The following is a 20585-nucleotide window of genomic DNA, read 5'->3' on the forward strand; positions in this document are numbered from 1 at the left end:
TTTTGTTAGGTTTACACCTAGGTAGTTGATTTTTTTTTTTAGGCTATTGTAAATGGAATTGTTTTCATATATTCTTTTTCAGTTTGTTTATTATTAGTGTATAGAAATGCTAATGATTTTTCTATGTTGATTTTATATCCTGCTACCTTGCTGGAGCTCTTCATGCTGTCTAGGAGCTTCTGAGTAGAGTTTTTTGGGCCTTTAAGGTATAGGATCATGTCATTTGCAACTAGGGATATTTTGACAGTTTCTTTACCTATTTGTATTCATTCCTATTATTCCTTCTTCTTGCCTAATTGCTCTGTCTAGGAATTCCAGTACTATGTTGAATAGGAGTAGAGATAGTGGGCATCCTTGTCCGGTTCCTGATTTTAGAGGGAATGGTTTCAGTTTTTCTCCATTAAGTATAATGCTAGCTGTAGGTTTGTCATATACAGCTTTTATAATGTTGAGGTACTTTCTTTCCATTCTTAGTTTTCTTAGAGCTTTTATCATGAAATGGTGTTGGATCTTATCGAAGGCTTTTTCTGCATCTATTGAGATGATCAAGTGGTTTTTGTCTTTGCTTCTGTTAATGTGGTTTATTATGTTTATTGATTTTCATATGTTGAACCACCCCTGCATCCCTGGGATGAAGCCTACCTGGTTGTGGTGAATAATCTTTTTGATGTGTTGTTGAATTCGGTTTGCCATTATTTTGTTGAGGATTTTTGCGTCAATGTTCATTAAGGAGATTGGCCTATAGTTCTCCTTTTTGGAGGTGTCTTTGCCTGGTTTTGGGATCAGTGTAATACTGGCTTCATAAAATGTGTTAGGCAGTTTCCCTTTCCTTTCTATTTTGTGGAACAGTTTAAGGAGGGTTGGTATCAGTTCTTCTTTAAAGGTCTGATAGAATTCAGCAGAGAATTCATCAGGTCCTATACTTTTCTTTTTGGGAAGACTCTTGATTGCTGCTTCAATTTCATTTTGTGTTATAGATCTATTCAAGTGATTAATTTCCTCTTGATTCAGTTTTGGATGATCATATGTATCTAGAAATCTGTCTATTTCTTTAAGATTTTCAAATTTATTTGAATATAGGTTCTCAAAGTAGTCTCTGATGATTTCCTGGACTTCCATGGTGTTTGTTGTTATCTCCCCTTTTGCATTCCTGATTCTACTAATTTGGGTTTTTTCTCTCCTCATTTGAGTCAGGTTTGCCAGGGGTCTGTTGATCTTGTTTATTTTTTCAAAGAACCAACTTTTTGTTTCATTAATTCTTGTATGGTTTTTTTGGTTTCTATTTCATTGATTTCAGCTCTTTTTTTTGTTTCTCTCGTATTTGTTTTGGGATTTGCTTGTTCTTGTTTTTCTAGGAGTTTGAGATGTATCATTAGGTCATTGATTTGGGATCTTTCAGTCTTTTTAATATATGCACTCATGGCTATAAACTTTCCTCTCAGGACTGCGTTTGCCATGTCCCATAGTTTCTGGTAGGTTGTGTTTCATTTTCATTGACTTTCAGGAACTTTTTAATTTCCTCTTTTATTTCATCAATGACCCATTGTTCATTAAGTAATGAGTTATTCAGTTTTCAGCTGTTTGCACATTTTTTGTCTTTGTTTTTGTTGTTGAGTTCTAGTTTTATTGCATTGTGATCAGATAGAATGCATGGTATAATTTCTGTTTTCTTATATTTGCTGAGGCTTGCTTTGTGCCCTAGGATATGATCTATTTTAGAGAAGGTTCCATGGGCTGCTGAGAAGAATGTATATTGTGTGGAAGTTGGATGAAATGTTCTGTAGACATCAAGTAGGTCCATTTAATCTATTGTATATTTTAGATCTTGGATTTATTTATTGATTTTTTTGTTCGGATGACCTATCTATTGATGATAATGGAGTGTTAAAGTCTCCCACAACCACTGTGTTGGAGTTAATATATGCTTTTAGGTCTTTCAGGATATGTTTGATGAAATTGGATGTATATAGGTTGATAATTATTATTTCCTTTCGGTCTATTTCCCCTTTTATTAGTATGGAATGTCCTTCTTTATTTCATTTGATCAATGTAGGTTTGAAGTCTACTTTGTCAGAGGTAAGTATTGCTACTCCTGCCTGTTTTGGTGGGCTATTTGCTTGGTAAATCTTCCAGCCTTTCATCCTAAGCCTATGCTTATTTCTTTTGGTGAGATGGGTCTCCTGTAAGCAACAAATATTTGGATCTTCCTTTTTAATCCATTTCGTCAAATGGTGCCTTTTGATGGGTGAATTAAGCCCGTTAACATTAAGTGTTAGTACTGATAGGTGTATGGTGATTCCTGTCATTTAGTTGTCTTAGTTGTTTGAAGGTTTGATTGTGTGTACCTAAGTTGAAGTTGCTCTCTGCTGTCTTGCTTTTCCTGTGGTTTGGTGCTACCTGTCCTTTCATGGTTATGTTGGGTCTTACTTTCTGTGTGCAGAATCCCTTGAAGAATCTTTTGTAGTGGTGGCTTTGTGGTCACATATTGTTTTAGTTTCTGCTTATCATGGAAGACTTTTATTGCTCCATCTATTTTGAATGATAGTTTTGCTGGGTAGAGTATCCTGGGGTTGAAGTTATTTTCATTCAGTGCCCGGAAGATCTCACCCCACATTCTCTTGCTTTTAATGTTGAGTGCCAAATGTGGGAAACCAATATATATGTAGAAAACATACTCTTTCTTGTATTCTTTGTAATGAGATTTAGCTTATATTGAGAGGATGCTTTCATAGGTATACGCATACATTTAATCTTTACCTGTCTTTGCATAATAGCAAAGTGTAATTTAATTCTTGATTTTTATCTGTTTGGTCTTTCAATGGACTTACCTAACAAAATGTAAGTTGGACCTTCTTTCTTTGTAAAAAGAATGGAATACATTATTAAAAGGTATTATTATCGTTACTTTTCTAGTCCTGTTACCAGTGGGCCAGGGATCATGTCAGGTTCTTGTCTGGGGTCACAATCAAAGAACTGATCCCAGAGATAAGGAATGCATATCAAAGCAGCCAGGTTTATTGAAAATGAAAGTAGTGCCCATAAGGGAGGAACAGCAGCTCAAGTGCCCTGATTGTCTGGGGTCTATCTGCCTTTTATGTGGCTTTGATCAAGCTGGAGGGTAAAACTTGAACATGTCTTTAGGTGAGGCTAGTGTGATTGACAGCCAGATGTTATATAACTTATTCCTGACTGTACATGTTGCTACCCATAATTCACTGTTATAATTGTATGCATGAGATGCAAGTAATATTTGTGAAGTTTTAATTAGGAAAAAAAACACCTAAAAGCTTACTAAAGCTGACAGGTGGGCTACATTGTGCATGCCTTCAGAACTTGTTGGAATGGATTATCTCCTCTTCCCCTCTTTGCAAGATGCATGGAACCAAAAGAGCTGCAGCATTATGTGCAAACAGGTTGTTTTTGGGGGGAGATTCAAATGTTATTTCCCCTGCTAGTCTTAACATTCACCCTTGAATGTCCCACATCTCAAACTTTACACTTTCTGGTAGTGGCCTGTTTTAGAAAACTCCATGGAGAAATTAAATCTGGTACAAATTAGTCATCTTTAGAATCACACCAGCATCTGAAGTTCTTCAGTGATCAATACCAGGTAGCTCAATGCCAGCCAAGCCGTAGAGTCATGATCTACGTTTATGGAGAAGAAACATGCACTGTGTTTTCAAATAATTGTACCCATATAACTATTTACTTCTTTTTAAACATGCATAGCACACATAAACTTTAAACTGTGTACAAGTATTAAGTTCAACTGAGTCTTTGAATTTCATTCCCACACATGTTTATTTTTTTCTATAAGACCTACCAAGGGAGCCAGGTGCCAGTGACTCATACCTATAATCCTAGCTGTTGGAAAACAGAGATCAGGAGGATCACAGTTTGAAACCAGCCCCAGTAAATAGTTCATAAGACCCTATCTTGAAAATGGCAGCACAAAACAGGGCTGGTCGAATGGCCAAGTGGTATAGAGTACCTGCCTAGCAAGCATGAGGACCTGAGTCCTCCAGAGGAGAACCAAGTACCACCAAAAAAAACAAAAAACCAAAAAAAAAAAAACCCTATCCAGAGACTGGAGACTTGGTTCAAGTAGAACACTTGCCTAGAAGAATGCACAAGACCCTGAGTTCAAAAAAAGATCCCATTATCAGATAATGGGAGATATTACACAGACAGAATGGTATAATCCCATTTTTATCTTGCTATTGTTGCTTTAAAAAATGTTGCATTTAAAATTATGTTGTTTATATGTACTTACACAAAGTATAAACTTACTATTTTTTTAAACCTCATTATGAGATTTTTTTTATCTTATTAGGTCACCAAACGTGATGAAGACTCTTCCTTGATGCAGCTGAAAGAGGAATTTAGAACCTATGAAGCTCTGCGACGAGAACATGATTCCCAGATAGTACAGATTGCTATGGAAGCGGGCTTAAGAATTGCACCAGACCAATGGTCCTCTTTGCTTTATGGAGACCAGTCTCACAAATCTCATATGCAGTCCATTATTGACAAGGTAGAGCCTTTTTTGTCCTTTAACTTCTTAGACTAATCTTGGGGTTTTGATAATTTGTGATGTAGTAGTTCTTTTGTTTAACAAGTAATTTTAAAGTGAATTCTGTCAGGCTTTTGAAAGTTGAATTTGCTGTGGCTGAGTGTCACGTCATAGCTAGTAATATCAGAGTGCTAGTTTGTTTATGTATAAATACTTGATTAGAGTTATAATGCTTTATCTAGTGCTCTCCCACATTCTTTTGAGGGTCTCCTGTCTATTTTTATCACTGCCTCTCTCCCTTTCTTGTTCTGTTTGAGTTTTGATGATTCTCTTATTTAAATTGTATTTCTGTATGCCTGTATTGTTTTCCCATAGCAGCCTTTTAATCATCTGTAAGATCCATATGTTGAATTTTGTTTTGTTTTGTTTTGAGTTTGTTTTTTTTTTTCTTGGTGATTCTGGGGATTGAACCTAGAGTGTCACACATGATGAGCAAATGCTCTACCACTGAGCTACATCCCTAGCCACCATTAAACATTTTAGATGTAAGGTGTAACTGTTGAACTAAAATTTTTATTTTATTTAATTAATTTAAATTTAAACAACCATACTTTGCTGAGGCTACCATTGGACAATTCAATTTGAGAATTAATTAGAAGTGACAAGAAAAGCACTAATCCTAATAAATTAAAGTGAAGCCCTGAATTCAAATCCAAGTACCACACACACGCACGCACACACACACACACACACACACACACACACACACAAACACTTAAGGTTTTTATTGTCACAAAATCAGCTTCTTTTCCAGTTAAAGGTGGCATATATGGCCAGCTGAGGAATAAATATGAGTATGTGTCTCATTAAGCCTTGGAGCAATAATACATAACCTGTTCCTTCCAAGAATTCCAAACAAATTTTTTTTTGGTGGTATTTTTTTTTATTATTCATTTATTCATATGTACATATGTGCATACATTGTTTGGGTCATTTCTGCCCCCACCCCCCACCTCCACCCTCTCCCGCTCTCTCCTCGCTTCCAGGCAGAACCTGTTCTGTGCTTTTCTTCAGTTCCGTTGAAGAGTAGAAATAAGCAATAATAGAGAAAGACGTATCATTTTTGTTAGTTGAGATAAGGACAGCTATACAGAGAGATTCCTAGCATTGCTTTCATGTACAAATGTGTTACAACCCAGGTTGATTCATCTCTAACTGATCTTTACACTGGTTCCTGATCCCCTTTTCGTGTTGACCTCTGTCGCTTTAAGGTTTCTGTATTAATTCCTCTGGTGTGGGAACATCAAATGCTTTCATGTTTTGGGTTTTCTATCTAACCGCATACCTCCCGTATGTGTTCTCCCCTTGTCCTGTAACCCAAGTCCTACAACGTTGCTGTATTTCCCCTAGATCTAAAGACTGCATATGAGGGAGAACATACGATTTTTGGTCTTCTGAGTGTGGCTAACCTCGCTCAGAATGATGTTCTCTAGTGGAACAGAATAGAGGACCCGGATATGAATCCACACAACTATACCCACCTTATTTTTGACAAAGGGGTCAAAAATATACGATGGAGAAAAAGACAGCCTCTCCAACAAATGCTGCTGGGAAAAGTGGTTATCCATCTGCAAGAAACTAAAACTAGATCCATGTCTGTCACCCAGTACTAGTATCAACTCAAGAGTTTCAGACCCGAAACTCTGAAGGAAGGAGCAGGAAACACTCTGAAACTAACAGGTATAGGGAAGGACTTCCTCAATAGAGCCCCAGCACCCCAGCAACTAAGAGAAAGGATGGACAAATGGGACTTCATAAAATTAAAAAGCTTCTGCACAACAAAAGAAATGGTCTCTAAACTAAAGAGACCACCCACAGAGTGGGAGAAAATATTTGCTAGCTATACACAGAAATTTTTGAGCTGAAGTAGACTTTCAAAATTATTTAGATCACTTAATGTGAAGATGCACTTCAGATTGAATGTGTGAGGTTTCTATTCATTGTTCTATTCTTTGATCTCTTTTAACTTGACTGAGCTTAGTGCAGTCATTCTTGATGTAGTATAGAAGTATCTCCAGATTGTATTTTCAAAGTTCGGTTATTTGGAAGGTAATTCAGTCTGGACAGAGCATAGGTAGGATGTGTGAGTGGATACAAACTAAATTTAATAAAATTACAGAAATGATCATGAAGTTATTATTTATAACAATTTTTACCTTTTTTTTTTTTTTTTTTAAGTTACAGACCCCAGCTTCTTTTGCACAGAGTGTTCAGGAACTAACAATTGCTCTGCAGCGGACTGGAGATCCAGCAAACTTGAACCGACTAAGACCCCATTTGGAGCTATTAGCAAACATTGACCCTAGTCCAGGTAAACCCAAGGGAAATTAATGGACTGTCTTATGTGTCCCCTAAGTGTTGCTCAGTGATTAATTAGTTTTGCTATATTGCTGTAGAATTTCCCAGAGTAGTTTTTCCAGATCTTTTATATAGTATTTTCCTACAAATCTTATCCCTCTTTAGCTCATTAACATTTATTAATATTTATTTAATACTTTTATATATTTTGCTGTTGACCTCACTAGGAAAATAGATATCTCTGAGCTCCTTTATATTTTCCCTTTCTCCTATCACAAAATTGTGCTTTATTTTACCTTTCTCACCTCTCTGTCAGAACACAAGTTTTTCTCATTTTTTTCTGTATTTCCTTACTTCCATTTCCTTGATTCCATTTTTGCATTCTTCATATCTTATTTCAATAAGTATCCTCTTGCACGTAAGCACTGAGGTACATCCCCAGTTCTAATGACACTGTCTTGAACTCACTCCAGTCAGTCATTTATCCTCTACCAGTCTATCCAGATTTATTTTGTTGAGGTTACAAGTGCCTTCCTTATAGCCAATTCCATAGGTTCTCAGGGCTCCTTGTATTTGACCTGTCAGTAGCATTTGGCAGCATTGCCGTTTTACTCTGTCTTCTTTAAAATGATTTTTCTTTGCTTGCAGCTACCACATTCTCCTAATTCCCTTATTTTATTAGATACCCCTCAGTGCCCTTTTGTTACTTCACATCTCCATAGTCTTTGGAGCATTTCAGACTTTATTCCTTACACTTCTTTTCTTTTATATTGATACCCATTCCCAATATAATCTCATGTGTCCAAAGCCCAGTTCACATGTCGTCATCTAGAAGTCTTTCCTGGTGATTATTTCATATTTAGCATTGTGGTTAATTTTTCCATACTAAAATTACATCACAATGTTGGCAAACACTAAATGAAGTAGATTTACAGCAGAGTGGCTTTATATAGCTACTCTATTAAACTTTATTAAATTTTCTGTTTACTGGTATCTAGTTTATATGAAACATCAAAATAAATGTACAATTTTGCTGACTGTAGATAGGCCACAGTTAAGTTTTGTGTGGTCCACACAGTGTTGGGCTGTGTAACACTGTTTAAATTTGTTAGGTGCCAACACTTGAAAACTTAAATTTTGGTAGGAAGTATAGCTCTTTGGTAAACTTCTTGCTTAGTATGTGCAAATGGGTTTAATCCTGAGCATCATAAAAACAACAACAAATGAAACAAGTGATTAATTTTACTTAAGAATCTCAGATTTCATGTGTCCCCAAGAAACAGTGTTGTATCTAGTGGGCCAGCCTTTCATCTTCACATAATGACATCCAACTAAAGCTGAGTGATAACCACACCCTTTGGTAAGAGAAGCTCTTCAGTTCAACATAGTCCATGTCACTCTGTTCTCTCTTCAGTACTCATGGTCTAATGACAGTTACCATTATTGTCTGACTGACTTAATTACTTTATTACTTTCCTTTTCTCTGTGGTTTAGTTTGCAACCCCAGCTTTTAAAGAATATGTCTGTTCCTTTAAAATGATGGTTAGTTGAATATGTTATTGTTTGAAAAGCAGTATAATACTTAACTTGATTATACTGAAGTGCTGGCACTAAGTCCTTTACTAGTTTAATATTGGGCAAGATAATAACATTAAAATACTTCAAAAAATTATTATACAGATGCTCCTCCTCCTACTTGGGAACAGCTGGAAAATGGACTGGTTGCTGTGCGTACAGTGGTACATGGGCTGGTGGATTATATCCAGAACCACAGCAAAAAAGGAGCAGATCAACAGCAGGTAAGGGGGAACAGTTTGAAATTTATAGGTAAGCCACTATGGGTATACCTACAGGTGAAAAGCCAAAGAAATTGACAAGGTATTTTGAGACTCTGACTATTGAAACTAAATTATCATGGATAGCAGCCAATGTACTGGTTTTGCCTAGTAATTTTCTCTGACATTAAAATAATCATGCTGGGTGCTGGTGGCTCACGGCTGTCATCCTAGTTGCTCAGGAGTAGAGACTAGGAGGATCAAGGTTTGAAGCCAGCCCAGGCAAATAGTTCTCTAGACCCTGTTTTGAAAAAACCTATCACAAAAAAGGGCTGGAGGAGTGACTCAAGGTATAGGTCCTGATTTCAAACCCCAGTACAGCAATAAATAAATAAATAATCATTATTGAGCTTAAGTTGTTGTACTGCAGTCTCTTTCCACACTGGATGTAGCAGCATTTGATGGAGAAATTGGATTCTGTGATAAAGTTTATTCCATTTTTAAAAGATTATTCTCTTACTTTATTATATTTCAATTTGACAATAGATGTTATTTCTTAATACTGAGGCTGTATTTCCAACATTGCTTAAATTTGTATAGATTTTTTTTCTTTTTTGGGTGGGGGGTAACCTAAAGGCCTGAACTTGAGCCATACCCCAGCCCAGTTTTTTTTTCGTGTGTGTGTGTGTGTGTGTATGTGTGACTAAAGATTGAACTCAGAGCCTTATGCTTGCTATGTAAGGACTCTTATCACTTTAGTCATGCTCCCAGTCCTTCTGTATTAGTATTTTAAGGTTTTTCGTTCATAATGTGTATCAAATCTTCTCTTTTTTTGGGGGGCGGGGTGGGGAGGTAAGGGTGTACTAGAGTTAAACTCAGGGCCTCCTGCTTGCTAGGCAGGAGTTCTACAAATTGAGCCATCTCTGCAATCCTTTTACCTTTATTTTTCTGATAGAATCTACCATCTTCTGCCCAAGCTGGCTTTAGACTGAGATCCTTTTACCTACACCTCCCACAAAGCTGGGATTATAGACATGTACCACCACACCTGGCCCTCTTTCTCAGTTTTTAAAAATGAAATATTTGGGGCTGGCAGAGTGGCTCAAGTGATAGAGCCTAGTATGAGGCCCTGAGTTCAAAGCACAGTACTGCACCCTAAAAAATAAGTAAATAAAAAGAAAAATGAAATCTGTGACCGTGGGCTGGAAGCTGGCAGAGTGACTCAAGTGGTAGAATGCCTGCCTAGCAAGGGTGAGGCCCTGAGTTCACAACCCCAGTTAAAAATAAAAATTATATGTTTGGGCTAGAACTTTAAATTTTATCTTCAGGATTTAGATTTTAGATTCATTCGAGCTTTCACTTTGCAGTGTAAGCCTGTGAACTTAGAACTCTGTTACTAATTTACCTAGCTTAGGTAAATATTAATAATCGATCACCTGGTAAGGCAGGAAATATTTTTAAAAATCCTACTAAAAAGTAGATTAATCTGGATATGATTTTTCCTAATTAGTCTAAACATAGAACAGGACTTTATTTTATGATTAAGAAATAAAGGGGAGGACTAGTGGAGAGACTCAAGTGGTAGAGTGCCTGCTTAGCCATCACAAGGCACTCACTGGGTTCAAACCCCCAATAACCGCAAAAATAAAGGAAGGAAAAACCTAAAATTTTTAACTTTGTGTTCTAGTCAACATCGTAAAGAGTATCACAAAAATAATGAGACAAACCTTCAAGGGTTTGCTATAAAGTCATAAAATATACTAAATTTGTTCAGTTTGGTGTTGTGTTTGGCATCTCACTAACTTCCATCTGTCCTCCTACCTTATACTTGAGTTGTGGATAATAAATTTAATTTGTACCTTCACAAATTTTTAGGCCCTTTTCATGTCAAGAATTGATTATAGGGTATTCTTTACTTATAGGACCTTTTGTAGGCTTTTGTAGTGTTTTATAGGAAATAATTATATGTGTAACTAACACTGAACACTGCACAACTCAGATACTAGAAGAGTTTATACATTTGCAAGTCTTAAATTCCAGTGTTTTGTTCTGTTATAAAACTTGTAAAGGAGGTCTAAGAGCCTCCTTGAGATTTACTCAGTAATTTATATGGTTTAAGACATGTTTGAGAATAAATATTAATGTGTCAAAAAATCATAGTGTCTTTTTTCAGGACTACTTTTAAATTTATTTTTGAATTTTCTGAGACATCAAACAGAATGACCTTTCAGAACTTTTGCTCTGGATAGTTTAAATAAACATGGGATTTAGTCTAAGTTCTTTATCTAGATTATCAAGATACTAAACTGGCATAAAATTTGTTTTTTTGTTTAGATGGGTTTTGTTTTATGCCTAATGTTTTGATTTTGGTATTAGCCTCCACAGCATAGCAAATATAAAACATACATGTGTCGAGATATGAAGCAGAGGGGAGGATGCCCTCGTGGGGCCAGCTGTACATTTGCACACTCACAAGAGGAACTGGAAAAGTAAGTATGGAAATCATGAGACTCAACCTTTGAGATAAGCAATAAATAGACTAATTTGTTGACTTTGATAAATGCAAAAAAAGTACTGTATTCTCTTTAATGAATAGGAAATTTTTAGAGTTAATAAAATTTTGAAAATTTTCTTCATTGTTTCATTACATTGTTCCATTGAATAGGAAACTATTGTTAACAAACTCTCAAAATGAGTTATTTTCATTAAAAAAAAAATAGAATTCTAGTAATTTTCACTGATTTTTAGTAATTGCTATATATAAATGCCCTAGTAGTTGTAAATAGGCTTGTTTTCATTGTTGAGTAGCAAGTCCAGTGGCTTAATTTTTCTTCTTTTTTCAGATTTAAAATCTGTGTACGTTCTTTTACCACAGCATTTGTTTAATTTAGGTCATTCTGTATTGTTTCCATTAACTAACTTTTAGAATAATTTCAATTTTATATAGTGACATGCTAGCATCTCTGAAGTAATTCTTTTTTTTTTTTTCATTTTTCTTTTATTATTCATATGTGCATACAAGGCTTGGGTCATTTCTCCCCCCTGCCCCCACCCCCTCCCGAAGTAATTCTTAAGTGGTTTTTTTCCTTTAGTATAGTAAATGGTAAACTTTTCACAATGCACATTGGCTTCATTTTTTTTTTTTTTCCTTTTTGGTGCTGGATATTGAACTTGGTTTATTCTTTTTGATTTTTTGAGATGCTGTGTAGCTGGGACTGGACTTGAACTTGCATTCCTCTTGTACCAGCTGTCTGAGTGCTGGCATACATACCATACCCAGATTATTCTTAATATTTAACATAAGTTCACTGTATCCCAGGAATACATTTGAAGAAAAGTAAAGGTTAAATATTTCAAACTGTCTTTTGACAGTTTTTCTAACCTTCCTTCTAAACCTTTTGACTGTTTTAGAAATAGGAATTTCAGTATATGTTATAGTAAAATATTAATAACATGATTTATAATGTTATAATTTATATATTAGCAAATGCTTATTGCAAGGAATTTTGCACAGAATCATTATTTCCTGCTGCTTGAGAATTTATAGAAAACATACACGTAGTTTGCAAGTTGATAGAGCAGAGAGAATTTCTAGGAAATAATATTTTCTAGTTCATTTTAGTTCTTGGTTTTGCTTTTGTATTTGATTTTTGTTATGTGCTTTTTTGCTTTTTAAATAGATTTCGTAAAATGAACAAACGTTTGCTTCCCAGAAGACCCCTGAGTGCCTCTTTGAATCAACTGAATGAGGTGGGCCTGCCTTCAGCAGCTCTCCTTCCAGATGAAAGTGCGGTTGATCTGCCTAGCAGGAAACCCCCTGCTCTACCAAATGGAATTGTATCAGCAGGGAATACAGTAACACAGCTGATTCCACGTGGGACGGACCCCAGCTATGATTCTAGTCTGAAGCCAGGAAAGATAGATCATCTGAGCAGTAGTGCTCCTGGATCCCCTCCTGACTTGTACGTCATTTTTCCTAAGAATTAGTTTCTTCCTTATAAACATAAAGTAGAAGGGAGAAGAAATAATTAATACTTACTTTTAAGGGAACAAAAGTTGATTTTTTTTTTTTTTTGTTCAAAATAAAGAGGCCTTTATTTTGTTGCTTCTTACTTTTATTCCCTGTACTTGTGTTTTGCATGGGTGAAAAGGTCGAAATTTGCTTTTTTTTTGGTTGTACTGGGGTTTGAAGTCAGGGCCTCATGCTTGCCAGGCAGGTGCTCTAACACTGGAGCCACTCTGGTAGCCCTTTTTTGCATTGGACAGTTTCAAGATAGGGTCTCGAGAATTATTTTCTTGGGATGGCCTCAAACCCCGATCCTTCTGATCTCAGCCTCCCGAGTAGCTAGGATTATAGGTATGAGCCACCAGAGCCCAGCTAAAATTTGAAATTTTGTAGAGAGGATTGGCATTAGAATAAACAGGTTTCCCAAATAGTGCTAATCTTTTATATGAAATAGTTTATGTGCATTAAAAGTATTTTACCTTGCATAATCTTACTTCTTTAGGCTGGAATCTGTCCCTAAGAATATTTCTGCCTTACCTGTGAATCCACATCCTGTACCTCCAAGGGGTCCAGCAGATCTGCCTCCCATGCCTATCACCAAACCTCTTCAGATGGTACCGCGAGGTTCTCAGTTATATCCAGCACAGCAAGCAGATGTTTATTATCAGGATCCTCGTGGAGCTGCCCCACCATTTGAACCAGCACCTTATCAGCAGGGTAATGATCTTTCATTTATGTCACTCACTTTTCTTAGGAAGTATGAGAACTATCCAGGTAAGAGTAATCACTTACATAGTAGCTTCCTTTAAATAAACAATTGAATTTTAAATACTTGGGGAAAAATGAGATTATGGTCAACTAAATAAGCTGTTTTGCCTAGTAAGTACAGTTGTGTAATAAATGTAATCATATATTTACATAAATACAAGTCACCCAGATAGAACATGGAAATTTGCTGAGTATAAAGCAGAATATATTCTGACCAGAATTTTCTTTAAGAATGATTAAAAAAAAAATGCAGTGGATATAAATTAAATGCAGAGTACATTTTTCTTCTTTTTAATTATCAATATTTTTGTGGAGCCTTTAATATATATAAAAAAAGGTATACATGCCTTTAGAGAATTTACAGTAGACAAAGAATACAAAACTGTTAGCAGGGCATGGTTGTAATGCCTGTAATCCTTAGCACTTATGAAACATAGACAGGAGAATTTTGAGTTTGAGGCCAGCCTGGCCTGCATAGCAAAATCCTGTCTAAAGAAAACAATGCACAAAACAAAGAAGAAGAAAACAAACTATATGGGTAGTGTATGCATGTGTATGTTAAAGATTGAGTGGTCAGTTGTGGTGGCTGATATTACCTTAAGAAATTGATAGTAAGACTCAAGACTATTGAGAACTTGAGGCATCAAAAAAGATTTAATGGAGTCAGATGTAGTGGGGCACATCTGTAATCCCAGCACTTGGGAGACCAAGGCAGAAGGATTACAGGTTCAAGGCCAGCCTGGGCTACATCATGAGACCCTGTACCAACAACAAAACAATTTCATAGAAAAAATGTTCCAACTAGAGGAATTGTGAATAGAAAGAAAGATTCATGAATGGATTGGAAAGATAAGAGTCTAGAGTCAAGGAAGAGGTAGAAAAACATTAGCCCAGAGGTCGGTATTTAGGTTTGAATTAATATTGTGGGAAAGGAGAAGGGATTTGGAAAATACACAAATTTGTAAAAATTATCCAGATTTAATTATCAAGGTATGGAGTGAAGAGAGGGGAGATGGTTAAGCTTCCACATGTATGTTTCATTTGTAAAGTAAACACTGATTTTACCTCTGTCAGAGGCAGTATAATGCTATTGTTTTTCATGTGGTAACACATTAAAGGCATCTTCCCTTTCTTTTCTCTGTTAACTTTGAATCAGATATGTCATCTTCTCTACATTTTTACATGGCGTTACTAATGTATATAAAACATAGTAAAACTTGGTTTTTCCCTTTATTTTGACCATCCATTACAGGAAAACTACAGCTATTGTTGAGGTGGCTAACATGTAATACACCATATTAGTAAGGGTTCAATTCCATATAACAGAAATCATTCTAGCTATATTAGGTAAAACAAGGTTTAGTTCAGGAATTGGGTACATACCCAATGTAAGTGGAAGTACTAGAGGCACAGGCTTAAACTAAATTTTCAGGAATGAGTCTAAGAACAATACTGCATAACTAGTTGAGGAAAAGAGCCTGTTAACAGTGAAGAGACAAAAGTAGAAAACTTCTGTCCTAACTACTGCTTCTAGGTAAAAGTCTAGAAATTGAGAAGCCACTATCACAACTCTTGTCTCAAGAACTCTAGAGCCAAATAGTAGCACCAGCAAAAATGGACCTTTTGTTCATCACATCTCTTACCAGTTAATTCTGTTTCACATTCAGGCTGCAGTAGAGCCTGAACTTCAAGGATGTATGTAAAATGTAATTTTTGCTTTTCATTGCATTAAGACACCAGAAACAGGGTCAAATAATGAGAGGCAATCTATTATTGCACACTATAAGTAGATTGGTTTTTCTCAATGATTTGTAAGGTTTTTTGTTTTGTGGGGGTGGGGAGGGACTAGGGATTGAGCCAGGGGCCTTGCCGTGCTAGGCAAGCACTCTACCATTGAGCTACATCCTTGGCCTTAATGATAATTCTTGTATGTTATTTCTCATAAAGCTAACCTAGCTATATATGCAGGGAAATGTTCTAAAGACATATGTAGGTTATTACTACTTCATTGTGTTAATATTTTAAAAGAGAAAAAACCCAAATCTTATATAGAAAAATAGATTGGCTCATTATTGCTTTTGGTTCCTCTTTGTTTATCATATAGGTGTGTACTATACTCCACCACCACAATGTGTGTCCCGTTTTGTCCGACCTCCACCATCTGCTCCTGAACCTGGTCCTCCCTACTTGGATCATTATCCACCCTACCTCCAAGATCGTGTTGTAAACTCCCAGTATGGCACGCAGCCACAACAGTACCCACCTATGTATCCACCTCACTACGATGGCCGTCGAGTATACCCTGCTCAGTCTTACACGAGAGAGGAGATTTTCCGTGAAAGCCCTATACCCATCGACATTCCACCTGCAGCAGTGCCATCCTATGTACCAGATTCCAGAGAAAGATACCAACAGGTGGAGGGTTACTATCCAGTGGCTCCTCATCCAACTCAGATCAGACCTTCATACCCTAGAGTATGCTGCATTTTTTCCCCCTTATTTTATAGACTTAAATACCTACAGTGATTCATTCCTTTTTTTGCAATGGTAATAACTCAATTCCTTTTTAATGAAAGTTTCTTTACTTTTAAAAATCTTTTTCATAATTTGAGTAGGTTACTATTTTATTAATAGTTCTGGCTAAGAAAAAGTAAACCTAAATTTTGCTATTAGGGAGTTCTTGAGACTTCTGATGGGCTTTCTTTGTTTTGTTTTTCTTTATTCTTTTACATCATATTTCCAAATGTTAGGATGAGTGTACAAGCTACCTCTATTCTTTGTCAGTTTTAATTAATTTTTCCATTTTCAGGAGCCTCCTTATAGTCGGCTTCCTCCTCCTTCCCAGCCCCATCCAAGTCTGGATGAACTACATCGCAGACGAAAGGAAATAATGGCCCAATTAGAGGAAAGAAAGGTTATCTCTCCACCTCCTTTTGCACCATCACCAACATTGCCTCCTACATTCCATCAAGAAGAAGTAAGCAGATCATTTTTTACTCCTGTTTTTCTTTTATCAGTTTGTGTCTTGCATAAATAACCTTTACCTGTTCCCAGTATTTAGATATTTTCCTGTTTTCTTCCAAAGGTTTATTACTGTTTTATTTCACATTTAGGTCTAAAGTCCATCTAGAATTGATTTTTATATAGAGTGCATTCAGAGTCAAGATCAGTTTTACATAAGAATATCTCATTGACTGTGCACCATTTAATGATATGAGAATCCTTTCGTCAGTGCCCTGTGGTTACCTTTGTCATAATTATATAACCAGGATGTGTGTAGTAGTACACTGCTATAATTCCAGCACTTGGGAGACTGAGGTAGAAGGATCACAAGTTCAAGGCCAGTCTGAGCTACAAAGACCCTGACTCAAAAAATAATTAGATGACCATGTATATTTCTGAACTCTTCTGTTCCATGGATCTATTTCTGTCCTTGTGCCAATGCCACATTCTCTTAATATAGTTTTATTTTAAGTTTAGATACATGTTGGTGTGTATTTTCCAGTACTCTTCAAGAATCAGCTGTTTGGGGCTGAAGGTATAGCTCATTGTTTGATCTTTTGCCAGGCATGAACAAGGCCCTAGGTTAGATTCCCAAAACTTTAAATAAAGAGAGTCAGGTGCTGGTGGCTTGGGTCCATAATTCTAGCTACTCAGGAGATAGAAATCAGGAGGGTCATGGTTCTAAGCCAGCCCTGGGCAAATTGCAAGACTCTATCTCAAAAAAAAAAAAAAAAAAAAAAAAAAAAAACTATCACAAAAAAGGGTTGGTGGAGTGGCTCAAGATGTATGTCCTAAGTTCAAACCCCAGTATCCACAAAACAAAAAGAAAGAAAAGAAATCAGCATGTTGATTTCCTCTTCAGGTTTGATTTGGATGCATTGAATCTCTGGGTCTGTGTTGGCCAGTATGGTAGCCACTAGCCATGTGTGGCTATTGAGTATATAAAATGTGGCTAATCTAAATTCGTATGTGCCATAAGCACAAAATATACAAAGATCTGAAGATTTAGTACCAAAAAAGTAAAATATTTCATTGAAATTTTTAATATCTTGGATATGTTGGGCTGAATTAAAAATATTTTAAAAATTAGTTTCAACTGATTTTATTTTTTAATGGGTCTGCTAGAGATTTTAAAATTACATATGTGAATCTCATTGTATTTCTGTTGGACAGGGTTACCTTAGATCAATATGCTAAGTCTCCATGAATATGATGTGCCCCTCAATTTGTTTGGATGACTGTTTTGTTGATTGTGCATATTGTCTTAGCTTGGAGTGTGCATGTTTTTTAAAAGTGTCAAATGTTGGGGCAGGATGTGGTAGCTCATGCCTATAATCCCAGCTACCTGTGAGGTGGAGATTGGGAAGATTTTGATTCAAAGTCTTCCTGGACAGAAGGTTAGCAATACCCCATCTCAACATATAAACAGGGCCTGGTGGTTTGTATCTTTAATCCCAGATTCACAGGAGACCGTAGGTAGGAGGATCTTGGTTCAAGACCAGCCTAAGTAAAAATGTGAGACTCTATCAGAAAATAAAGCAAGAAAGGGCTGAGCCACGGATGACTCAAATGATAGGAGCACCTGCCTAGCAAGCACAAGCCTTGTGTTTAAGCCCTATTACTGCCAAAAGAGAGTCAAATACTTCATATTACATAAGGAACATGTTTTACATCCTGTGTGTATAGCAGTCCTCTAAACAAAATTGCCGACAGTAGTGGCACAATAAACAGCTGAAAAGTGAAGTGCATCACAGTGAACAGTAAACTGGTAGATGTATGAAGCTGACCTAGTAAGTTTTTCACATTATTTAGGTTTATCATTTGGATATATTTTCCTCAATAATGTGAATTAATAGTAAAGTCAACATCTTTTATTAGTAGTTTACAATTTGTTTTTGTTTTTATTTTTCAAATCTTGTGTGTTAGAAGCTGGGCACAGTGGCTCACACCTATAAAGCTACTCAGGAGATGGAGATCAGGAGGATCTGAGGTTTGAGGCCTGCCTTGGCAAAAAGTTAGTGAGATCCCATCTCAACAAATAAACCAGGCGTGGTAGTGCATATCTTAATCTCAGTTATGTGGGAAGCATAGGCAGGAGGATTTCTGTCTGAGGCAGTCTGGGGCAAAAACATAAGACCCTGTCTGAAAAATAACCTAAAATGATGAAGTCTGGAAGCATGGCTCAAGTGGCACAGCACTTGCCTAACAAGCACAGTGCTCTAAATTCAAACCCACCCAGTACTGCTTTAAAAAATAAAAAAAAATTGTATCTATTAGAAACATCTTGTAACCTTGTTATGCTATACTGTTTTATAAGAAATATGACATGCTTGTGGAATCAAACATACTTAACTTTAAGGTTCAGCTGTAACATTCATTGAACCCTGAATTTCCAGTTTTCCCATTTAGAAATCAGGTTTAATAAAGCCTACCCCATAGAGGTAAAGATTCAGTGAGACATAAGGCATCTGGCACGTAGCAGCGATCCTGAACTTTATATAGAATCATTTTATTGACATACAAAGCTCTACATATTGTATCTATTTAAACTTCAGTTCTGACTATAAACATACAGTTGTACTAAATTCTTACATTGTAGAAATAATGTAATATAGAAAGAATAATTTCTCCAAAATCCCATTTTCCATAACCATTGTCAGTTTATTTTGTATTTCAACTTTTTTCTGTATGTAAACACATTATTTTCTCTCTCTCTCTCTCTCTTTTTTTTTGGCTGTACTGAGGTTTGAACTAAGGGCCTTATGCTTGCTAGGCAGATGCTATACCACTTGAGTCATTCCACCATCCCTGTTTTGTGTTGGGTATTTTTGAGATAGGGTCTCACAAACAATTTGCCTGGACTGGCTTCAAACCATGATCCTCCTCATCTCTGCCTCCTGAGTAGCTAGGATTACAGGCGTGAGTCACTGGCATCCAGCTTGTCTCATTCCTTTTAATAGCTGCATAATACATTACATTCTGGGAAGTAGCACTCTTATTAGTATTGTGCTGTAAAAGCTAGCTGTTACAGATCACATTTCTAAATTGAGAAATAATGCAGATGAAATTTTTTTTAAAATACCAATAGGACAATAAAGAGGTAATAAGCAATAGGAAATAGAAATTATGGGTGAAAAGAGTGGTACTGATGGCCGCATACCCTCTTTCGGTGCAGAGGGCAATAATGATGAGTCAGAAAAGAGATCTTTATTGTTGCATAAAGTCTATTAAATGTAACAGTAGCCCATGTATATATATATTCACCATATAGAGCATTTTAAATTGTTTTTAATGTTCTTGTTTACCTGGGATGTTACTGAAAGAAACATTGAATGGGTCTAGCAAAACTATGACCTGGTGCGTATTTGCTTAATTGTTTACTTCATCTAATGTAATAAAGAAAAGAATGAACCTGTAGGTTCCTAGCTTGATTCACTGAAGGATATTGAGATACTTCTTTTTTACCTGCCAGTAACCAAGTATGGAGACTAAAAACATCATTCTTCATGTACATCTTTTATAGTCTACAAAAATCTATTATGACACTTAAAAATCAAATATCCATCACTGTGTTGCTTTAGCTTGATGTTCTAAGAAATTCCCTGTCTTCTGTCTTGTTACTTACAGACCCATTTCTTATTTTGTTGTTTTGTTTTTCCTCTATCTGTAGTTTTTGGATGAAGAATTGAAGGTAGCTGGAAAATACAAAGGAAATGATTATAGTCAATACTCCCCTTGGTCATGTGATACCATCGGCTCCTACATTGGAACCAAAGATACAAAACCCAAAGATGTTGTGGCAGCAGGGAGTGTGGAAATGATGGTATGTGTAAAGGCTAAGCCATAGTTAATACAAATCAAGGTGAATAAGTTTCCACCCATTACAGTTTAGGCACAAATAATTGAGCTTTGTTTAAGAGTTTCAGACCACAGTGCGTGCTCTGAATTGAGTTGAAGTTAATATGGTTCTTTTGTTTTGTTCAGGTATAAATAAGTCTTTTCATATTTATCTAGGCAAATGAAAGTATTTACTATGTTTTTGTGTAGATAGAAGTTTCCCAACAGTTGTTTAGAACCCAAGTTAAGTTATTTTAAGTAATTAGTCAAAATCATGGATTTTTTCAGCAAATAAATTAAAACTCTTACAAGTCTGAATTTGAAA

The 20585-nt window shown here is 36.1% G+C and overlaps 1 protein-coding gene across 4 annotated transcripts in view; it reads left to right on the forward strand.

The window, feature by feature from the left end:
• Positions 1-20585, forward strand: part of Rc3h1 (ring finger and CCCH-type domains 1) — a 106649-nt gene that overhangs the window by 69440 nt on the left and 16624 nt on the right. For 3 of the 4 annotated variants that reach the window (XM_074047425.1, XM_074047428.1, XM_074047426.1), the window contains exons 6-14: positions 4334-4534; positions 6752-6884; positions 8552-8670; positions 11023-11135; positions 12327-12608; positions 13155-13369; positions 15525-15895; positions 16230-16397; positions 20094-20246. In XM_074047425.1, coding sequence (XP_073903526.1) covers positions 4334-4534; positions 6752-6884; positions 8552-8670; positions 11023-11135; positions 12327-12608; positions 13155-13369; positions 15525-15895; positions 16230-16397; positions 20094-20246 — 1755 coding nt within the window. The remainder of the gene's footprint in view (positions 1-4333; positions 4535-6751; positions 6885-8551; positions 8671-11022; positions 11136-12326; positions 12609-13154; positions 13370-15524; positions 15896-16229; positions 16398-20093; positions 20247-20585) is intronic. The other variant, XM_074047427.1, reaches the window with a different exon arrangement.

Source organism: Castor canadensis, chromosome 11 (assembly GCF_047511655.1).
Source record: "Castor canadensis chromosome 11, mCasCan1.hap1v2, whole genome shotgun sequence".
Classification (NCBI taxonomy): domain Eukaryota; kingdom Metazoa; phylum Chordata; class Mammalia; order Rodentia; family Castoridae; genus Castor; species Castor canadensis.